This window comes from Parambassis ranga, chromosome 17, assembly GCF_900634625.1.
Source record: "Parambassis ranga chromosome 17, fParRan2.1, whole genome shotgun sequence".
Classification (NCBI taxonomy): domain Eukaryota; kingdom Metazoa; phylum Chordata; class Actinopteri; family Ambassidae; genus Parambassis; species Parambassis ranga.
In genome coordinates this window covers 21,874,709-21,895,426 of record NC_041037.1, presented here as the reverse complement: position 1 = coordinate 21,895,426, position 20,718 = coordinate 21,874,709, and the positions used below count along the sequence as shown (strand labels likewise).

Here is a 20,718-nt window from a genome sequence, read left to right as displayed (position 1 = left end):
GAGCAGTAGTTCGAGAGTTTTAAAATGCTAGTAGTGACAGCGGCATTAAAAAAATGAGTTTTATATTTACAAACATGACGTCCTGTTGATACGAGGCGCTGTAAACTAAACGCTTTGATTGGATGTTGTTTCTGGACTGTTTACTGTAGTATAGTATAAAGTATAGTTCACGTGAGGAGCAATATTATCGTTATTATATCAAACGGTCATTCTGCCTGTTGGCATTTTGTTGAAGGAGGAGCAGAGAGAAACAGAAGAAAACCTGACAACTGATAACGGAGGAGATGAGGCTGGAGAGAGAGAGAGAGAGAGAGAGAGAGAGAGAGAGAGAGAGGGAGGGAGAGGGAGAGAGCAGATAAAGAACGGACAGACCTCAGCTCATACAGAGGATGATGGACAGCAGTGATTTTATGTTCTGTGTTATTTAAATGTTACTTATTAAATTAAAGGATGATATTAAATCGTTCTTGTCCCTGTGTTCTTAAACTCTTCTCACCTTGTTACATCATGTGTTTCATTACCTATTTATAATTGAAGTAAACTTTTGAACAACTTCTCAGTGACCACAGTAAATCATTTATTGTTCTGTTATGTACAATATTTACAAAGACACAGAACATTTCTAACTATTTACCAGTGGGCATTATGAAAATGTACAGTTTATTATTTATAAAGATCAGCAGAAAATACTATTCACAAAGAACATATATATAAATGTTTGGCTGAGCAGGAGTCCTTGGTGCTGCTGGACTGGACGATGCCACGGTGAAGACCTTGGAGTCCTCTGGCTGTGAGTGGGACATCATCTGGGGGAGGGGGGTGTCTGTCTCCTCTGTCCACCACATCCTCCATCAGGGTTTGCAGAGCTGACGATCGGCGGCTGCCATGTTACTAAAGATGTTTTTAAAAAGGGCAAAAATAAAAATAATAACTTCAACAGAGCGGCTTCCAACGCAGCTTAAAATATGAAAAGCTATAAAATATGTATCCTCACCCTCCAAAGGTGATGATGGTCAGTACACCTCCTCCAGGACAGACAGCTGGTCCTGCAGGGAGCCCCACTCTCCTCCACCCAGCAGTAATTCTCTGGTGCAGTGACAGACCTGATGCTTAATGACACATTAAAGCAGTGGTTTCAGGGTTATTTGCAGGGTTCTTACACATTTAGCTATTTATTTAAAGTATTAAAATTACAAACAGACCCTGTATCAAGTCTTACAATTGAATCAAATATAAATTACATTTAATCATATTTGTCTATCTACTGGTTATATATCTAGCGTTTGCTCAGTAGCTGGTATATTAATTATGATCAATAATATGGTTAAACAGCAGCTTACCGTCACCTCCCCACTGCGCTCTCCCAGCCTGAAGAAAATGAGCCGTCACCGGTTTTGCTGCCGCTGGAGCCGCCTCTCCTCTTCCTCCAACAACAAATAAATATATTAAAAAATTCCAAATTTCTAAATCCACACTGTTGTCCCGCTTGTTGTGTAGTCCGTGTTGTGTCGCTGTCGCTGCTTTTGTTTTTCCCGGGGCAAAATTTATGACGTCGCGCCACAATCAGGAAGTGATTTGAAGGCCAGACTGTCCCATTTACCAACGGTGGAGGATCCTCCGGAGGATCCTCAGGAGGACGCGGCCTCCTGAGACCGCGTAGGCTGCGTCCTCCGAAGGATGCAGACCCTGAATTGGGACACAGCTAATGTATGTGCATGTGTATATGTATGTTTCCTTCCTGTTTGGGGAGAAGTGTTTCCTGTGTCATGCAGGTTAGCTGGGTGGGGCTTAGATTTGAAAAAGGGCGAGTGAGAAAAGTTTGGGAGGGGGAGAGATAGACTGAGGACCAGGAAGGAAGGGAGTCTGTGTTTCTTCAGGGCCCACGGGGGGTTTTCTGTGAAAAGTGGACCCCAGCGAAACTACACAAGAAGGGACCCTTAGCCTGAAGTGAGAATAAAGACTGGGAAGAGAATCACCTCACCACAAAGCCTGGATGGAAACCCCTGGTGTCCAGGGTGAGTGAGGGAGAAGCTTCTAATTAGTTTTTTGCTACAACTGGTATTTTGGACTTTATTTTTGTTACCCTTTGAAAGACTTTGGGATTTATGGGACCTTTTCATATGGAATGGACATTGACACCCACAGGATAAGAAAACAGACATTTTTCTTTTTCTTTTCTTCTCTCTTAGTAGGATGTGCCTTTGGCCTCCTTTTGGACTGCCTGTTGTGTTGAGAGTTTTGCGGGAAAGGGGTGGAATTTTTGTTGGGTGAGAAATACTTAAATAGAAAAAAACCTTTGTTTCCTTATTGGGAGTGTATTGTTTTGCGGGGCAAGCCCTTTAACAGGACACTGTGGTTGACAGTGAAATTTAAGTTATCCAAGTTGGTCTTTTCTTTTTATTAAACAATTGAAATTGGTAACGTCCCTAGTTTGTTTTTTTTGTGGTAACGTTGACTGTAAATGATGGTCGAGTGTTACAACGTGATGCTGGAGGTCACATGTCGCTGGAGGTCACATGATCAGCTGCAAACTAAAACACTGCTCATCATGTAATAATGGAAATAATGAGCACAAACGACAAATGCAGCCAAACTGCACGTCCAGCTGGCTAACATAGCTAACATAGCTAACATAGCTAGCTGTAGCACTGTGGGCTCATAGGTACTTACGTGCTCTCCGTTTCCTCCTCACTGCTCAATGCCGGAAACTCACAAATTCAAACAGACACAAAAACGAAACAATGTTTGTAAATGCACACACACACACACACACAGTGTGACATACCTGAGGCCGATCAGGTGCTGACCCCATGTCTCCAGGCTGAAGGTCCTTGCTCTTCCTCAGTGAACCATCTTCAGCACTGACCGACACACAGCAGAGACAGAAGCTTATCACCCTGCAGACACACACAGTCACTTCAGAACACAATGTGTTCACCGTGTTGTAGTGCAGACCTAATGTGTAGTGAGGATTACTGAACTCTACACAGTGAACTCCATTTCCCACAATGCATCACAACAATCTGACCTTATGTAGCACCATGTGCTGCTCTGAATATTCATGAAGCTGCTGACATGAGGCCTGTTAAAATGATATGGCAGGAATAATGCCTGAGCACAGGACATGTGACCTTTGGTCCACACTAATGAACATTTTAACCCTTTATATTAACCCTACACTGCAGGTACAGCTTCACACATGATGACTGGATGTACTGTAAACTCAGCTAACATGATGCTAACACAGGTACACACACAGTGAACATGTAGCACAGCCTGTCATCATTAACCCATCTGTACACACATGAGTTAACTCTTTATGTATCTACACACTGATTAATGAACAAACATCCTTTTGTGTGTCTCTGTGTGTGTTTGTTGTTCTCTGTGTGACACACTGCCTGCTAGCAACCCCGCCTTTAACCTAGCAAGACCGTGTTAGCACGACAACATTAGCGCGGGAGTGTTAGCATGACCGCGCTAACATAACTTGGTTAGCATAACGCTGTTAGCATAGCTAATGTTGAGTGAGTGAGTGAGTGCGTGAGGAACACGAACCTTCTTCTTCTTCTTCTTCTTCTCTAATGGCGCATGACAAACACCGCTTGAGGTGCATTACCGCCTCCTTCACACAGACACGTCAGCCTGCGTGCAGCTTTTATTCCTCCTGCGCCTCCTCTCAGCGCTGTGCGCCACCTGCTGACGGCGTTGGGTATTACACTGACACAGTAACAGTGGAGGAGGAATGAAACATGGGATGAAAAAAACAAAGAGCTCTGCTGGGAAGTTTGATTTCATCTACTTAGAGAAGATTGAAGCAAGGCGTCTGGACTTGTAGAGTTTTGTGGGGAAACATGGTTTATATGTGGTTACAGACCTATGTGGGTGGGTCTGGGTAAAAACTTAAAAACTGAAAAAACAATAGCACTAAATGTTTCCATACTTACCTGTGATGTTCTGGCTGACTGGGCCAGGTGTGTCTAACGACTGGCTAATGACTATGAAACTGCCTGAGGGGGACAGGTTGACAGCCCTTTGTTCTTACTGTGAGTATGTGCAAACTTCCTGGGAATGGATGGAATCACTGCATTGTATGTGGTAGAAAGATGATGTCTGAGGCCACCACCTCTGTTAAGGGAAGGTTTTTCCAGCTTAACATAGATGGCTTCCTTGACTCCTCTTTCATACCACCTTTCCTCCCTGTCTAAAATGTGAACATTGTTGTCCTCAAAGGAGTGTCCTTTGTCTTTGAGGTGGAGGTGAACAGCTGAGTCTTGTCCTGAGGAGGTGGCTCTCCTGTGCTGAGCCATTCTTCTGTGGAGTGGTTGTTTAGTTTCTCCAATGTTCTTCTAGAAAACTCTACAAGTCCAGACGCCTTGCTTCAATCTTCTCTACGTATGATGACCTGGATGACTGAGAATCTTCATCAACAGATTTCATCTACTGTTATCAGATACTTTGTGTTATGAGTGTTTAAACTCATAACACAAAGTTTTGTTGTTTGTAGTTGATCTTTATTAAAGAATAAAACTTCATTTCACACATGAAGGTTTCTCCTGCATCATGTGACTCAGACTGTTTTCAGCTGCTGTCAGACTCAAAGTGAGACGATGAAACCACAGCAGCCTCAGCAGCAGCAGCAGTCTTATCTGTGTGCTGCAGGGGCTGATGGGAGCTCTGAGGCCCTGTCAGAAGCCACGTGGTCCTGGTCTGATGTCACAGCTCGTCCTTGTCTGTCCTCGGCTGCATCAGAGCTCCACTTCTCCTCGGCTTCAGCAGAGGATACACCACTGCACAGAATGCTGCTCCTCCCAGCTGCTGCTCTGTGCTGCCTCTGCTCAGGTGAGTGCTTCCAGCCAATCAGGAGCCAGCACGCTGCACCTGTGACAAACCTCACCTGTCTGTCTGTGTCTCTGCAGCACTGGTTGCCATGGAAACAGGGCCGGTCCAGGATGATTTGACTTTGACCAGGAGAGCTGGAGAAACAGTCATCTTCAGCTGTGGAGGGGCTGATCGCTGTGACAGGTCTTGGTTTATCTGGTACCAGAAGAAAGAAACATTCAGACATGTTCTACATATTAACAGAAACAGTGGTGAAATCAGGTCATATCCTGAACATCCTCAGAAAGATGATTTCTCAATAGCTGTTACTGAGAGCGGCAGTGAGTTGAAGATAGAGAAAGTTAAAGTGGATCATTCAGCCACATATTACTGTAACTGTCTGAAGTCTGCTTCCCACAGTGACAGAAGCTGTGAGCAGGCTGAACAAAAACCAGACAGGAAGAGAGCAGAGAACCACAGAGCAGGCCACATGGTGCAGCTCCACCTCTGAGCTCACTGACACTGTTTAACAGACATGATTCAGCAGAACATTCCTGTTGGACACATTTTCATTATGCTCACACTCTGTTATTTGTGGACTTCAGTTCAGTGTTCAACACTGTGATCCCAGACAAGCTGCCCGGCTCTCTGTGCTTCTGGATCAAGGACTTTCTCACCAACAGGCCTCGGGTGGTGAGAATTGGAGACTCCACCTCATCCACGCTGATCCTGAGCACAGGATCACATCATATCAGACAATGATGAGACTCACTACAGAGAGGAGATCCAGCACCTGACAGGACGGTGTTCAGAGAACAACCTGGTCCTGAACACCACCAAGACCAAGGAGGTCATTGTGGACTTTAGGAGATCCAGGAGGATGGAGCACATCCCTCTCCTCATTCATGGGGAGGAGGTGGAGCGGGTGGACAACATCAAGTTCCTGAGCATCCACATCACAGCTGACCTGTCTTGGTCCCTGCACACATCCCACCTGGTGAAGAAGGCCCAACAAAGGCTCTTCTTCCTCAGGAGGCTCAGAGGACTGGACTCTCCCCTCAGCTCCTGACAAACTTCTACAGGTCCACAATACAAAGCCTCCTCTGTCTGAGTGCAGCAGTGTGGTTCAGGAGCTGCACAGGACAGGAAGGACTCGGCCCGGGTGGTGAAGACAGCACAGTGGATTGTGGGGAGTCCTCTCCCGCAGCTGGACTCCTTATACGACAGCCGGACTCAAAGGAGGGCTGGTTGTAGAGCTGCAGACCCCACCCACCCAGGACACCAGCTGTTTGGACCTCTTCCCTCTGGAAAGAGGCTCAGGAGCAACAGAACTCACACCAACAGACTGAGACACTGCTTCTTCCCCAGAGCTGCTGTTGTTATTGTACTTTATATTTATGTAGGTATATTTAAGCATGTCTCTCTTTTATTCCATGTGTCTAAACCAAGCGGCAACCTTCGGGGCTCAGACTTGAAGCCCATGCGGAAGTGTCAAAACTTGTAATTCACGCTGCAACAGCTGGGGGTTGGCTCCAAAAGCGAGTCATTTCCCATAGACTCCCATGTTAAAATGGCCGACTTCACAGCAGAAAAAAACATGTTTACAGCCTGGTACAAAAAACCACTCTGGTCTCAGATGATAGGTTCTCTTCTAGTGTCAATTGTAGGGGGGGTGAATTTTTTTACAACTCACTCGTTTCAATGGTATTCTGACTTAAAATTACGCTGCCAACATGGCGGCGGTCATCACGTCCCGGAACCTCCCACCGAGCCTCAAAACGGCTCTTCAGAAACAAACGGGTGACGTCACGGAAGCTCTGTCCATAGTTTTTACTGTCAATGGTCTAAACTCTGCCTAAGCCAAGAGCTGCTGAACAAACGTTCATTGTGCCTTCATAGTGACAAAGATTTTTGACTCTAAAACCACAGAACACGCAGCTGAGGCTGCAGGGAGGGTTGTTCTGTTTGACACTCAATCATCAGTCGTTGCTGTGCCTCCAGTCATCTGCACACACAAACAAACACAAATCATAAAAAACCTTCATCACTTTAACACATTTATTACAAATACACACAGACACACTGACAGCTGAGCACACACAGAGCTTCCTTTGGTGATGATAGGAACGAGCTGAGGTTCCTGTTTTATTGTATCACCGGCAAGAATACAACAAATTTGAAGCGACATTTGCAGGCGAGTCATCCTGACATCCACAGGTAAACATAACAAAATGTCTTCTTTTAATTGCAAGTCTGTTTCTGTCATGATCCTGGGTTTTGATCCTTGTCTTGTTTTCACATTGTTTATTTTGTTATTTAGTTGTAGATTTAGTTTATTTCTTCTCCGTTCTCCCTGTGTGTTTTCCTCTTCCTCTTTCTCTGCTCCTCTCGTCTTCCCTTCTGTTCCTCCTCCCTGATTGTGTTCACCTGTGCTGTCTCTCCCCTATTTAAGTCTCGTGCTCCCCTTTGTCAGTTCATTGTTTGTCACTCCCCGTGCTGTGTTCGTCGTCTTCCTGGTTTCCTTCCGTCCTGTCATCCTCCCGTCCTCCCCTGGATCAGATCTCCTTGGTTCGTTGGTTTTTGATTTTCCTTTTCTCTTGTACCTTTTAGTTGTTCAAGTCTTAGTTTAGTTTAGTTTTTCGCGTACCCTGGACTGTGTTTTGGCTTTCATTAAAGCTCACCTTTTGTTAACTTACCGTTGTCTGCATGGGTCCGATTTCTGCACTGCACATGACAGAATGAACTGACTGAAGGGGGTGGAGGAGCGTAGATCTGGAGGTTTGCAGTTGTAGTTGAATCCTTAAAAGGAATTGTTGCATTTCCAGCTACTGACAGTGAAGAATGTCATGCACACACTATATCTTCTTCAGGGAGAGCAGGTCACATTTTTTGCACAAAAAAACCTTAATTTCATGACACACACACACACACACATATAATATATATATATATATGTGTGTATATATATATATATATATATATATATATATATATATATGTCGACTAAAACTTGAAAAATCTTAATGACTAAAATGTGACTAAAATTAAATGACATTTTATTCACAAGACTAAAATAAAAACTAAATTAAAATTAGCAGCAGGGCTGGTTCTCCCTTAAGTTGATGGGTCCTATTCAAGGTTTCTTCCTCTTAAAGGGAGTTTTTCCTTGCCACAGTGCTCTTAGGGGGGTTCCGGTTCTGGGTCTCACGCTCTGAGATTCTGTGAAGCGCTTTGAGACAATTTCTGATTGTAAAATACGCTGTATAAGTAAAACTGAATTGAATTGAAATGATCCTGCCCGCCGAGTCCAATTCTGGCCAGGTACGCTCTGGCCAGTGAGCCCTGAGCACCTCCGTCACCTTGCTGTGTGTGGGCCTCCACCCGGCCCCCCTCGTGCTCCACGTAGCAGCTGTATTTATGAGAGCGCAGAGCGTCCCGATCCAGCACCCTGATGGAGGCGCTGAGCCCCGACTCTCTGAGCTCCAGCTGCTCCCCCTCAGCAGGGGGCAGCTCCTCCAGCAGGCCGTTCTCCTTCTGTCTTCTCCAGGAGAACCGGACCAGAGGAGGAAACATGGCCGAGGCCAGACACAGCAGGGAGCTGCTCCCCTCAGGGTGGAGGCTGGATGCTGCTGGGTACACGCTCAGCACGGGCTGCACCACCCGCTCATCTGGACACAGAGCGAGCAACAGACACTTTATCACAGGCTGAACATAATAAGGAATTATACATTTATATTCATACAAAATAAATATTTGACATGTGACATTCTAACAGACACAGTGTTTTCCACATGAACATGAACATACATGATCATATCTGACACATTCACCTTCAGATTCATGATTAGCTTCAGGAATAAAATATAGATTTACACATCAGTGTCAATCATTCATAAAACATGTTACACTCATAAATATAAATAATTTACTATAATTTCATGTTGAAAGAATGATTCCATTCAAATATAGATGATGTAAAATAAGTTCATCAAATGATTTAATAACAGAATAATGAACATTAACATCAAACATGTTCTGTTAATGATCAAACACAGCACCACACGTCGTTTTATACAATACATTCAAAATTCACAAAACATTTCAAACATCTGTCAAATTAATTTTTCTTCTCATTAATGTTCAAATAAAAGATCAGTCCAAACATTGATTCTAGATTTGAGCTGCTGCTGATATTTATCATTCATTTCTAACAGAGTTTATATCAGTTCTTTTCTCAGCTCATGTTAGTGATCACATGTATGTTTCCTCCTGCAGTCAGTGAGACGGTGAAGCGCCACTGGACTCTAGAGCAGTGGAGACGCGCTCTTTGGAGTAACGAATCATGCTTCTCCAACTGGCAATCTGATGGATGAGTCTAGGTTTGCCAGTTACCAGTTGCCTTGTCTGACTGCATTGTGCAAAATGTAAAGTTTAGTGGAGGGGGGTTATGGTGTGGGGTTGTTTTTTCAGGAGCTTGGTCCTTTAGTTCCAGTGAAAGGAACTCTGAATGCTTATCTGGCACTGCAAAATAAAATAAAGCAATTTTCCCCTGGGATCAATAAAGTATTTCTGATTCTGATTCTGAAAATTACTTTGATTTTGTGGTTTTTCTGATTAAAAAAAACAGGAGTTTTGGTAAACAACTGGCCTTTAAAGGGTTAAAATCCTGAAAATATAATTAATATTTGATAAGTATATTTCAGGCTTTAAAAGACTGAGTCATTTAAAGTGGGAAACAATATTAAGATGTCATACTTTTACAGCAGTTTTTAAGGTGTGTACATATTTTGTCCTGAGGATGACATGGAGTCAATGAAAATGTGTCCAACAGGAATGTTCTGCTGAATCATGTCTGTTAAACAGTGTCAGTGAGCTCAGAGGTGGAGCTGCACCATGTGACCTGCTCTGTGGTTCTCTGCTCTCTTCCTGTCTGGTTTTTGTTCAGCCTGCTCACAGCTTCTGTCACTGTGGGGAGCAGACTTCCAACAGCTACAGTAATATGTGGCTGAATGATCCACGTTAACTTTCTCTATCTTCAACTCACTGCCGCTCTGAGTAACAGCTATTGAGAAATCATCTTTCTGAGGATGATCAGGATTTGATTGGATTTCACTTGTGTTTCTGTTGATACCAAGAATGAATTTAAATGTTTCCTGTTTTTGGACCCAAAATATCCAAGGGTTGTCAACACATTGTTTAGCCTCACAGCTGAAGGAGACTTTTTCTCCAGCTCTCCTGGTCAATGTCAAATCATCCTGGACCGGCCCTGTTTCCATGGCGACCAGTGCTGCAGAGACACAGACAGACAGGTGAGGTTTGTCACAGGTGCAGCGTGCTGGCTCCTGATTGGCTGGAAGCACTCACCTGAGCAGAGGCAGCACAGAGCAGCAGCTGGGAGGAGCAGCATTCTGTGCAGTGGTGTATCCTCTGCTGAAGCCGAGGAGAAGTGGAGCTCTGATGCAGCCGAGGACAGACAAGGACGAGCTGTGACATCAGACCAGGACCACGTGGCTTCTGACAGGGCCTCAGAGCTCCCATCAGCCCCTGCAGCACACAGATAAGACTGCTGCTGCTGCTGAGGCTGCTGTGGTTTCATCGTCTCACTTTGAGTCTGACAGCAGCTGAAAACAGTCTGAGTCACATGATGCAGGAGAAACCTTCATGTTCCCACACACACTCAGGCTGGAGGTGAGTTCACTAACACACACTGTTGTGTTGATTCAAAGGACAAACGCACACAGCTGCTCCACTCTGACTCAACTCTTCGGTCTGACTTCATTCAGTGATGGAACTCAGCCTTCTTCTCCCTCTGCCTGATGATGTCATGGGTTTAGTCGGCCATGTTGTTCTTCATGTTTCCCTGGAAACAGTCACAGACTCCATCACATGTTCTGCAGCCTCCTGCTCTGCTCCACCTTCCAGCTGAAGGCCCGTTCATCTCCAAGCAGCCGCCTGGATCTCTGTGTGCTTCCAGTGACTCACCACAGGATGGCACCGTTTCTCTTTGCTTCTTCAGCCACAGGCAGCATATGGGCTCCTTCTGCCTGAACAGAAACACAGTGCTTCATGTTACAGCTGATTAAACACTCATACAAACTATTTCCCACTTCTGCTCAGAGATCCACTTAAATCCTGCACCCTGCTCCTTTAAGTGCTTTAATTCAGAGCGTCTTCATGAATGTTAAAGGACTGTTCCGCTGAAAGCACATTCAGACTGCAGATGATCCATTAAAACAGCCTCACAGTGACGGAGGTTTAAAAACGTGGATTTGAAATCAGAAACTCATCATTTAAACCATGAAAATGTAAAAATCAATTCACTGAGTTTAAATGTTCCATTAAATATCCTCCACAGAGCAGCTCTACTGTGTGGTACGTCACATGATGCTGGAGGTCACATGATGCTGGAGGTCACATGATCAGCTGCAAACTAAAACACTGCTCATCATGTAATAATGGAAATAATGAGCACAAACAACAAATGCACCCAAACTGCACGTCCAGCTAGCTAACATAGCTAACATAGCTAGCTGTAGCACTGTGGGCTCATGGGTACTTACGTGTTCTCCGTTTCCTCCTCGCTGCTCAACGCCGGAAACTCACAAATTCAAACAGACACAAAAACGAAAATTTGTAAATCCACACACACACACACACACACAGTGTGACATACCTGAGGCCGATCAGGTGCTGACCCCATGTCTCCAGGCTGAAGGTCCTTGCTCTTCCTCAGTGAACCATCTTCAGCACTGACCGACACACAGCAGAGACAGAAGCTTATCACCCTTCAGACATACACACACACACAGTCACTTCAGAACACAATGTGTTCACCGTGTTGTAGTGCCGACCTAACGTGTAGTGAGGATTACTGAACTCTACACAGTGAACTCCATTTCCCACAATGCATCACAACAATCTGACCTTATGTAGCACCATGTGCTGCTCTGAATATTCCTGAAGCTGCTGACATGAGGCCTGTTAAAATGACATGGCAGGAATAATGCCTGAGCACAGGACATGTGACCTTTGGTTGAAGCTCGTCCACACAGTGAGCAGCAACAGAGCGAGCTCCTCCTGCAGTCTGACCTCCATCCATCCGCTACATCTATTTGATTTACATCTCACTGAGAAACATGCTCAGAACCTGAAGAAACACACAGAGCAAAGATTTCCCAGCTGCTCCTGAAGTGCACACTGACCAGTTAGACTGTGTGACAAATGTACACAAACAGCTAATGAACATTTTAACCCTTTATATTAACCCTACACTGCAGGTACAGCTTCACACATGATGACTGGATGTACTGTAAACTCAGCTAACATGATGCTAACACAGGTACACACACAGTGAACATGTAGCACAGCCTGTCATCATTAACCCATCTGTACACACATGAGTTAACTCTTTATGTATCTACACACTAATTAACCAACAAACATCCTTTTGTGTGTCTCTGTGTGTGTTTGTTGTTCTCTGTGTGACACACTGCCTGCTAGCAACCCCGCCTTTAACCTAGCAAGACCGTGTTAGCACGACAACATTAGCGCGGGAGTGTTAGCATGACCGCGCTAACATAACTTGGTTAGCATAACGCTGTTAGCATAGCTAATGTTGAGTGAGTGAGTGAGTGAGTGCGTGAGGAACACGAACCTTCTTCTTCTTCTTCTTCTTCTCTAATGGCGCATGGCAAACACCGCTTGAGGTGCATTACCGCCTCCTTCACACAGACACGTCAGCCTGCGTGCAGCTTTTATTCCTCCTGCGCCTCCTCTCAGCGCTGTGCGCCACCTGCTGACGGCGATGGGTATTACACTGACACAGTAACAGTGGAGGAGGAATGAAACATGGGATGAAAAAAACAAAGAGCTCTGCTGGGAAGTTTGATTTCATCTACTGTTATCAGATACTTTGTGTTATGAGTGTTTAAACTGTTTTGTTGTTTGTAGTTGATCTTTATTAAAAAATAAAACTTCATTTCACACATGAAGGTTTCTCCTGCATCATGTGACCCAGACAGTTTTCAGCTGCTGTCAGACTCAAAGTGAGACGATGAAACCACAGCAGCCTCAGCAGCAGCAGCAGTCTTATCTGTGTGCTGCAGGGGCTGATGGGAGCTCTGAGGCCCTGTCAGAAGCCACGTGGTCCTGGTCTGACGTCACAGCTCGTCCTTGTCTGTCCTCGGCTGCATCAGAGCTCCACTTCTCCTCGGCTTCAGCAGAGGATACACCACTGCACAGAATGCTGCTCCTCCCAGCTGCTGCTCTGTGCTGCCTCTGCTCAGGTGAGTGCTTCCAGCCAATCAGGAGCCAGCACGATGCACCTGTGACAAACCTCACCTGTCTGTCTGTGTCTCTGCAGCACTGGTTGCCATGGAAACAGGGCCGGTCCAGGATGATTTGACTTTGACCAGGAGAACTGGAGAAACAGTCATCTTCAGCTGTGGAGGGGCTGATCGCTGTGACAGGTCTTGGTTTATCTGGTACCAGAAGAAAGAAACATTCAGACATGTTCTAGGTATTTACAGAAGCGATGGTCAAATCATATCATATCCCAAACATCCTCAGAAAGATGATTTCTCAGCTGTTCTTACTGAGAGCGGCAGTGAGTTGAAGATAGAGAAAGTTAAAGTGGATCATTCAGCCACATATTACTGTAACTGTCTGAAGTCTGCTTCCCACAGTGACAGAAGCTGTGAGCAGGCTGAACAAAAACCAGACAGGAAGAGAGCAGAGAACCACAGAGCAGGCCACATGGTGCAGCTCCACCTCTGAGCTCACTGACACTGTTTAACAGACATGATTCAGCAGAACATTCCTGTTGGACACATTTTCATTATGCTCACACTCTGTTATTTGTGGACTTCAGTTCAGTGTTCAACACTGTGATCCCAGACAAGCTGCCCGGCTCTCTGTGCTTCTGGATCAAGGACTTTCTCACCAACAGGCCTCGGGTGGTGAGAATTGGAGACTCCACCTCATCCACGCTGATCCTGAGCACAGGATCACATCATATCAGACAATGATGAGACTCACTACAGAGAGGAGATCCAGCACCTGACAGGACGGTGTTCAGAGAACAACCTGGTCCTGAACACCACCAAGACCAAGGAGGTCAGTCTGGACTTTAGGAGATCCAGGAGGATGGAGCACATCCCTCTCCTCATTCATAGGGAGGAGGTGGAGCGGGTGGACATCAAGTTCCTGGGCATCCACATCACATCTGACCTGTCTTGGTCCCTGCACATGTCCCACCTGGTGAAGAAGGCCCAACCAAGGCTCTTCTTCCTCAGGAAGCTCAGAGGACTGGACTGTCCCCTCAGCTCCTGACAAACTTCTACAATACAATACAATACAAAGCCTCCTCTATCTGAGTGCAGCAGTGTGGTACAGGAGCTGCACTGCACAGGAAGGACTCGGCCCGGGTGGTGAATACAGCACAGGGGATTGTGGGGAGTCCTCTTCCACAGCTGGACTCCTTATACGACAGCCGGATTCAAAGGAGGGCTGGTCGTATAGCTGCAGACCCCACCCACCCAGGACACCAGCTGTTTGGACCTGTGATGTGGTTAGAGTCTACACTCCTCCTGTGATCTTCCTGTGTGTTTTCCCCTGCCTTGCTCATCTTCTTTTTGCTCCCCCCAGGTGCGCAGGTTCTGCTAGGCGCAGTCCTGGTGGGTACTCACCTGTGTCCAATCTCCTGCCATCCTGTCTGGCATTTAAGCGCCTCCTTCCCTCTACTCGGCGCCAGTTCTTCACATACTCCAACGTAGTAAGCGACCAGCCTGGACTTCGCTATCTCTAGTTGTACCTTTATTTACCCTCTCTTTTTTGTTTAGGCCACCTGCCACGCCCCCCCAGTCGTTCCTCACCTTGGACCTGGACTCGTAGTTTTTTTGCCCTTGTGGTTGTCTTTAGTTGTTGTATCCTGGACCCTTCCTCTTCACCCTAGAGGTTGTTTTTTGTTATTGATTATTAATGAACTTGAGTTTACCTGCGCATGGATCTCCCTCTTTGAGTGAAACCTAACAGTACCTCTTCCTCTGGACAGAGGCTCAGGAGCATCAGAACTCACACCAACAGACTGAGACACAGCTTCTTCCCCAGAGCTGTGAAATCCCAGACAAAGCGGAGTACAGGTCTCAGGACACAGGGAACAAGACACAGGTAAGACACATTAGGGCGGGGCAACCAATCACCACAGGCGGGAACACAGGGCAAGTAAAACACACAGACAAACACAAGGAAGACAGGACTTTCAAAATAAAACAGGAACCATGTCAGAACCAAAGTAACTTCACACAGACAGCCAGAGACAGCATAACACAGGAAACACTGGGAAATTAACTCAAAATACAAGGGAAGAACCAAACCACAAATAACCAAATAACCAAACCATGACAGGTCAAGTCACTGACAAACAACAGGAGCTGAGAGAACACGATTTGATTTGTCAGCTGCAGCTTGATGTAGATCCCTGTATATTCATTACAATTGCTGAAGATTAGGATCCACAGTTTTACTGAACTTCATCCTAAGGGGACCATGAACATCTGAACCAGTTTAACAAGTCAAGAGGTTCATCCTCTGACGACTAAGAACGTGTGCAGAAAGTTCCGTCTGTGCATTAGTCCAGATCCAGTCCATCCAAAGAACACAACATAAAGGCTCATACTTGGAAAGAGATGGTGTAGCAGACAGTGTCATGGTTTCAGCCAGGTCTTTTATTTTGTAGTTCATTTTCTGTTTGTATTAGTTTTAGTTTTACTAGTCACTTCCTGTTTTATTTTGAAACTCGATCTTCCCCTGGTGTTTCAGTTCTGTTTACTTCCCCTTCCTCATGTGTGCTCCCTTCCCCCTCCTGTGATTACCTGCTCCACCCTAATGTGCTTCACCTGTGTCCAATTGTCTTCCCGCCCTCCTGTGTATAAAGCCTGTGTGTTTCCTGCCCCTTGTTGCCAGTTCGTTTTGTGAGTTATCCATGCGACACAGCCGTCCAAGTAGCCTTCTGCTCTTGTGATTTCCCCAGTGAGTTTTTGAGTAAGTTTTGGATTTTCCTGTGTATCACCTGTTTTGATCGGACTACTGTTTTTGCCTTGCCCTTTGTGTTACCTCTGCCTCGCGGACTGAACTCCTGTGTACCGATCATTGCTTTGGACTTTGACCACTGGTTTTTGCCTGTGCCCTTTTGGATACCTCTGCCTTGTGGACTGAACTTCTGTGTACCGAACCTAGCCTGCAATAAAACAGTTTGCTTTCACCTCTGGCTAAGTCTGCATTTGTGTCCTCCGTCTAACAACAATCTGACGGAGGAGACCAGGCTCATACCTGAACATTTTGGGAACAGCTGTAGCCTGTCACATCATTTTCAGATGGACCACGAGGACACTGAAAGGAAAACACATGTGTTACGTGCTGGTACTTGTTGTGTGTATGTCTGTGTCTCTGCTTTCTGTGCAGGTTCCCAATGCTTCCAGTGGACCAAGTGGATGATCCACACCTGAGTCCACTTGGTCCTCATCAGCAGATGTATATCAGCTGGAGGCGTGCACATGGCCGGGGCCAGTCTGGGCCAACTTGTGGACGCTCACACCATGTGTCTTTGCTCCGTTCAGAGGGACGAGAGCATGATAATTTCAATTTAAGTTAATAAATTTAATTAATGGTCACTGTTTCCGACTGCTGTCTCTTCCTCAGGCCTGGGTAACTACTGGGTAATTATTGTTGCTTCCCCTTTCCCCTTTTGGGGGAACGTAACAATTGGGGGCTCGTACGGGATCCTACTGAGGGAGAGTTCCAGCAAGGTCTCGGTGACTATGTAGCTTTGTTGTAGCCATGTAGCCTGCTGGAAGCCTCGTGGTGAGTGTGAGCTTTAACCCCATTGACTGTCTTCCCAGTTTAGAATAGGTGAGTGCCCAGCTGGTCTGCTAGCAGTCCTTCCATCAGACACTCTTGTTGTTTTGCCTTTCTTATTTTCTGAGCTAATCCTGGGCAGGAATCCAGTTCCCTGGCGGGGGTAGGCTTTCCAGGGCCTCGGCCACTGGAGTTCAGCCTTTAAAGATGCCTCGAGCCCGGCACACTCCAGAAGACAGTTAGGTGAGTTTGTTTGGGCAGGAACTGGGACAGTCTGTTTAGGAACTCTGTATGGTTTAGCTTGTGTATTAGCATGCACTTCGTTGTGTTCTCTGCTGCGAGCAGAGGTGTGTTTAACGTACGCTTCGTACTTTGTGTTTTCTCTGCTGTAGGCAGAGGTGTGCGAGTGTGCACTTTAGTACGTGTGTTTCTCTGCTGGAGGCAGAGGTGTGTGTGCGCACTCGGTTTTCATGTGTGTTTGCGTACGCTTCGTTGTGTTCTCTGCTGCGAGCAGGGGTGTGTGTTCACATGTGCTTAAACTTTCGTGAGTTTCTCTGCTGTGGGCAGAGGTGTTACCGGGCGTAATTTGTGGTGCTGCCGGCCATAGTAGTGGCTGTGGTGGTAGCGTGTGTGGCCACGTGGCCTGTGATTCCATTAATTCAAAGGCAGAACTGGTTCTGTGGGCAGGACTTTCTGTTTCGTGTAATAATGGGATCACTTTGTATGTGTTAACCCTCTAGTTGGCAAACCGGGGGTTTGCTTTTATGAGAGGGGGTGTTACGTGCTGGTACTTGTGGTGTGTGTGTGTCTGTGTCTCTGCTTTCTGTGCAGGTTCCCAATGCTTCCAGTGGACCAAGTGGATGATCCACACCAGAGTCCACTTGGTCCTCATCAGCAGATGTATATCAGCTGGAGGTGTGCACATGGCCGTGCCAGTGTGGGCCAACTTGTGGATGCTCACACCATGCGTCTTTGCTCTGTCCAGAGGGACGAGAGCATGATAATTAGCACTGATCTTTTTAGTTTTGCTTTTGTGTTTGATTTACTATTTTTGTTATTCCTTTAAGTAAATAAATTTAATTGTCACTGTTTCCGACTGCTGTCTCTTCCTCAGGCCTGGGTAACATTATTGTTGCTTCCCCTCATCCCTTGGACTAAATGGGGGAACATAACATATGCAGCTAATCACCTAAAGATAATATTGATTATTTGATGGGAGTCAGATGGAGCCAGAGGCCTCGTTTGTTGCAGTTGAGGCTACTTCCACAATCATCTGATTTCTGAGCCCCACACGCTGCCACTTGCATTAAAGATAGAAAATATCTGATGAAGAGCTGCTGCTTGTATTTTAAATAAAGTCACATGAAGCTGAGAGAGAGCAGAGCTGTTATCAGCTGAGCTCCGTGTGTCTGTGGTGGATTCTAACAGCTCCGCTCACAAACAGCATCCAGCTGCTCACAGGTTTTTGTACCAGTCTTTCTCACTGTGTGCAGGATTGTACTATGGTGTCTTCGGCTCTGGAACGACACTGATCGTGACAGGTGAGAACAAACTCTGCTCCTTCTTCAGCTGTTTAAATGTCTGAAAACACTCAGATCTCTACAGATATATTGATTCTTCATCATCTGACAAATATTGTTTCACCGTCTCACTGACTGCAGGAGAAACATACATGTGATCACTAACATGAGCTGAGAGTCAGTTTGTAAAGTGTGCAGCAGAGAATTAAACATAGTGAAGTATCAAAGCTGTTAGTTCAATAAATATAGTTTTATAGATTATATTAATAATCCTGATTTAAAATGATGATTATTGTCTTTAACAAATCTTTGAATATTTTTAAATCATTTGATAAACGTATGCTCGTAGGAAGTTAAATCACCTGACAATAACTGATCAATCAATAAATAAGATACTAAATAATAATAAAGTCAATCAGTATAATGTTCGCTGTCAGAAAGTCGTTTTTCTAAATCAAATATCTGCATGATGAAAAAACTTCTTAAAAAGAACTGATATAAACTCTGTTAGAAATGAATGATAAATATCAGCAGCAGCTCAAATCTAGAATCAATGTTTGGACTGATCTTTTATTTGAACATTAATGAGAAGAAAAATTAATTTGACAGATGTTTGAAATGTTGTGTGAATTTTGAATGTATTGTATAAAACGACGTGTGGTGCTGTGTTTGATCATTAACAGAACATGTTTGATGTTAATGTTCATTATTCTGTTATTAAATCATTTGATGAACTTATTTTACATCATCTATATTTAAATGGAATCATTCTTTCAACATGTAATTATAGTAAATTATTTAGAGTAGAATAGAAAATACTTTATTCATCCCAAGCTGGGAAATTTCACTATTACAGCAGCAAAGTACTCAAGCAAAACAAAAAATAACAAATATACCTCTAATGGTAAAAAATAAACAGCAAAAATGTGCAATTTACAATGGAGGTATAGATATCTAAAGATATGATATGATATGACATGACATATCATCATATCATGATATGATTAAACCTTGTGCAGAATCCGTCCCTAACAGCAGTGAGTCCGTGTTCTCTCTGGCTCAGAGAGGAGGTGTTAAAACAACCATTTATATTTATGAGTGTAACATGTTTGATGAATGATTGACACTGATGTGTAAATCTATATTTTATTCCTGAAGCTAATCATGAATCTGAAGGTGAATGTGTCAGATATGATCATGTATGTTCATGTTCATGTGGAAAACACTGTGTCTGTTAGAATGTCACATGTCAAATATTTATTTTGTATGAATATAAATGTATAATTCCTTATTATGTTCAGCCTGTGATAAAGTGTCTGTTGCTCGCTCTGTGTTCAGATGAGCGGGTGGTGCAGCCCGTGCTGAGCGTGTACCCAGCAGCATCCAGCCTCCACCCTGAGGGGAGCAGCTCCCTGCTGTGTCTGGCCTCGGCCATGTTTCCTCCTCTGGTCCGGTTCTCCTGGAGAAGACAGAAGGAGAACGGCCTGCTGGAGGAGCTGCCCCCTGCTGAGGGGGAGCAGCTGGAGCTCAGAGAGTCGGGGCTCAGCGCCTCCATCAGGGTGCTGGATCGGGACGCTCTGCGCTCTCATAAATACAGCTGCTACGTGGAGCATGAGGGGGGCCGGGTGGAGGCCCACACACAGCAAGGTGACGGAGGTGCTCAGCGCTCACTCGGCTTCAGGCCTCACAGATCACTGACTTCTCTCCTTCTCTGTCTCAGAGGTTCCTGCTCTTCTTCCTCCTCCTACCTCCCTGTACCAGGTCAGGCTGCTCCTGCTGCTGTACACGGTGCTGATAGTGAAGAGTCTGCTGTACTGCTGTGGACTCTGTCTGCTGATGACCCTCACCTTTCAGGGACCGTCCTCCACCTTCCAGGGACCGTCCTCCACCTAGCAGGGACCGTCCTCCACCTTCCAGGGACCGTCCTCCACCTGCATGCCTGCTGCCTTTTTCCTGCTGCCTCTCCTCTCCATCACTTCCCGTCACTTCTTCTCATTGATCACTTTGATCGGCCTCATGTTAGCAGAAAGTCTCATCACTCCTCTGTTTGTTGTTGTTGAGGTTTTATTCAAAGTTCAGTTTTAGCTTCTTTGTTGTTTTTTGTTTTCTTCTTTTTAATCAGTTTTTGCTTTTTCACATTTATTCAGTACAAAATTCTCAATAAACTGAAAATAACCTTTGTCTCTGTTTGTCTGTGGTCTCACTGAGCCGTGTCCCATTTGACTTGTGTTATTGTTGTTGGCCTCAGTTCACCTCTGTGTGAGTGTGAGCAGCAGCAGATATGATCTGCTCTCTGTGGTTATTAGAACAAACTGCTGAGCCAATCAGAGCAGACTTCCTGTGTGGGTTTGTGCAGCTGTGGCCTCTGTTTAATAACACAACAGTTACAACCACCCACACACTGACACAAACACTAACACACACACACCCACCCACACACACACCCACATACACACACACAGACACACCGACACTGTGACTGGCTCACAGGGCGGCTGCTGTGGCAGGACTGGTGCTGCTGATT

General features: G+C 45.3%; 1 protein-coding gene and 1 gene segment (V, D, J or C); one reads left to right on the top strand and one right to left on the bottom strand.

Annotated features, from left to right (window-relative positions):
* Nucleotides 1–6,800: 6,800 nt before the first annotated feature.
* Nucleotides 6,801–8,663, bottom strand: LOC114449780 (Ig lambda-2 chain C region-like). The segment is given in 3 exon segments: nt 6,801–6,826; nt 8,172–8,526; nt 8,652–8,663. Coding segments are annotated over 3 exon segments (393 nt in total).
* Nucleotides 8,664–13,008: 4,345 nt separating this feature from the next.
* LOC114449605 (immunoglobulin lambda-1 light chain-like) lies at nt 13,009–20,373 on the top strand. Its single transcript, XM_028427415.1, has 5 exons — nt 13,009–13,106; nt 13,184–13,504; nt 18,168–18,215; nt 19,533–19,841; nt 19,915–20,373. Exons 1-5 carry the CDS (start codon nt 13,064–13,066, stop codon nt 20,085–20,087), a joined length of 894 nt encoding a protein of 297 aa, XP_028283216.1. The 5' UTR covers nt 13,009–13,063; the 3' UTR covers nt 20,088–20,373.
* The last annotated feature ends 345 nt before the right edge of the window (nt 20,374–20,718 follow it).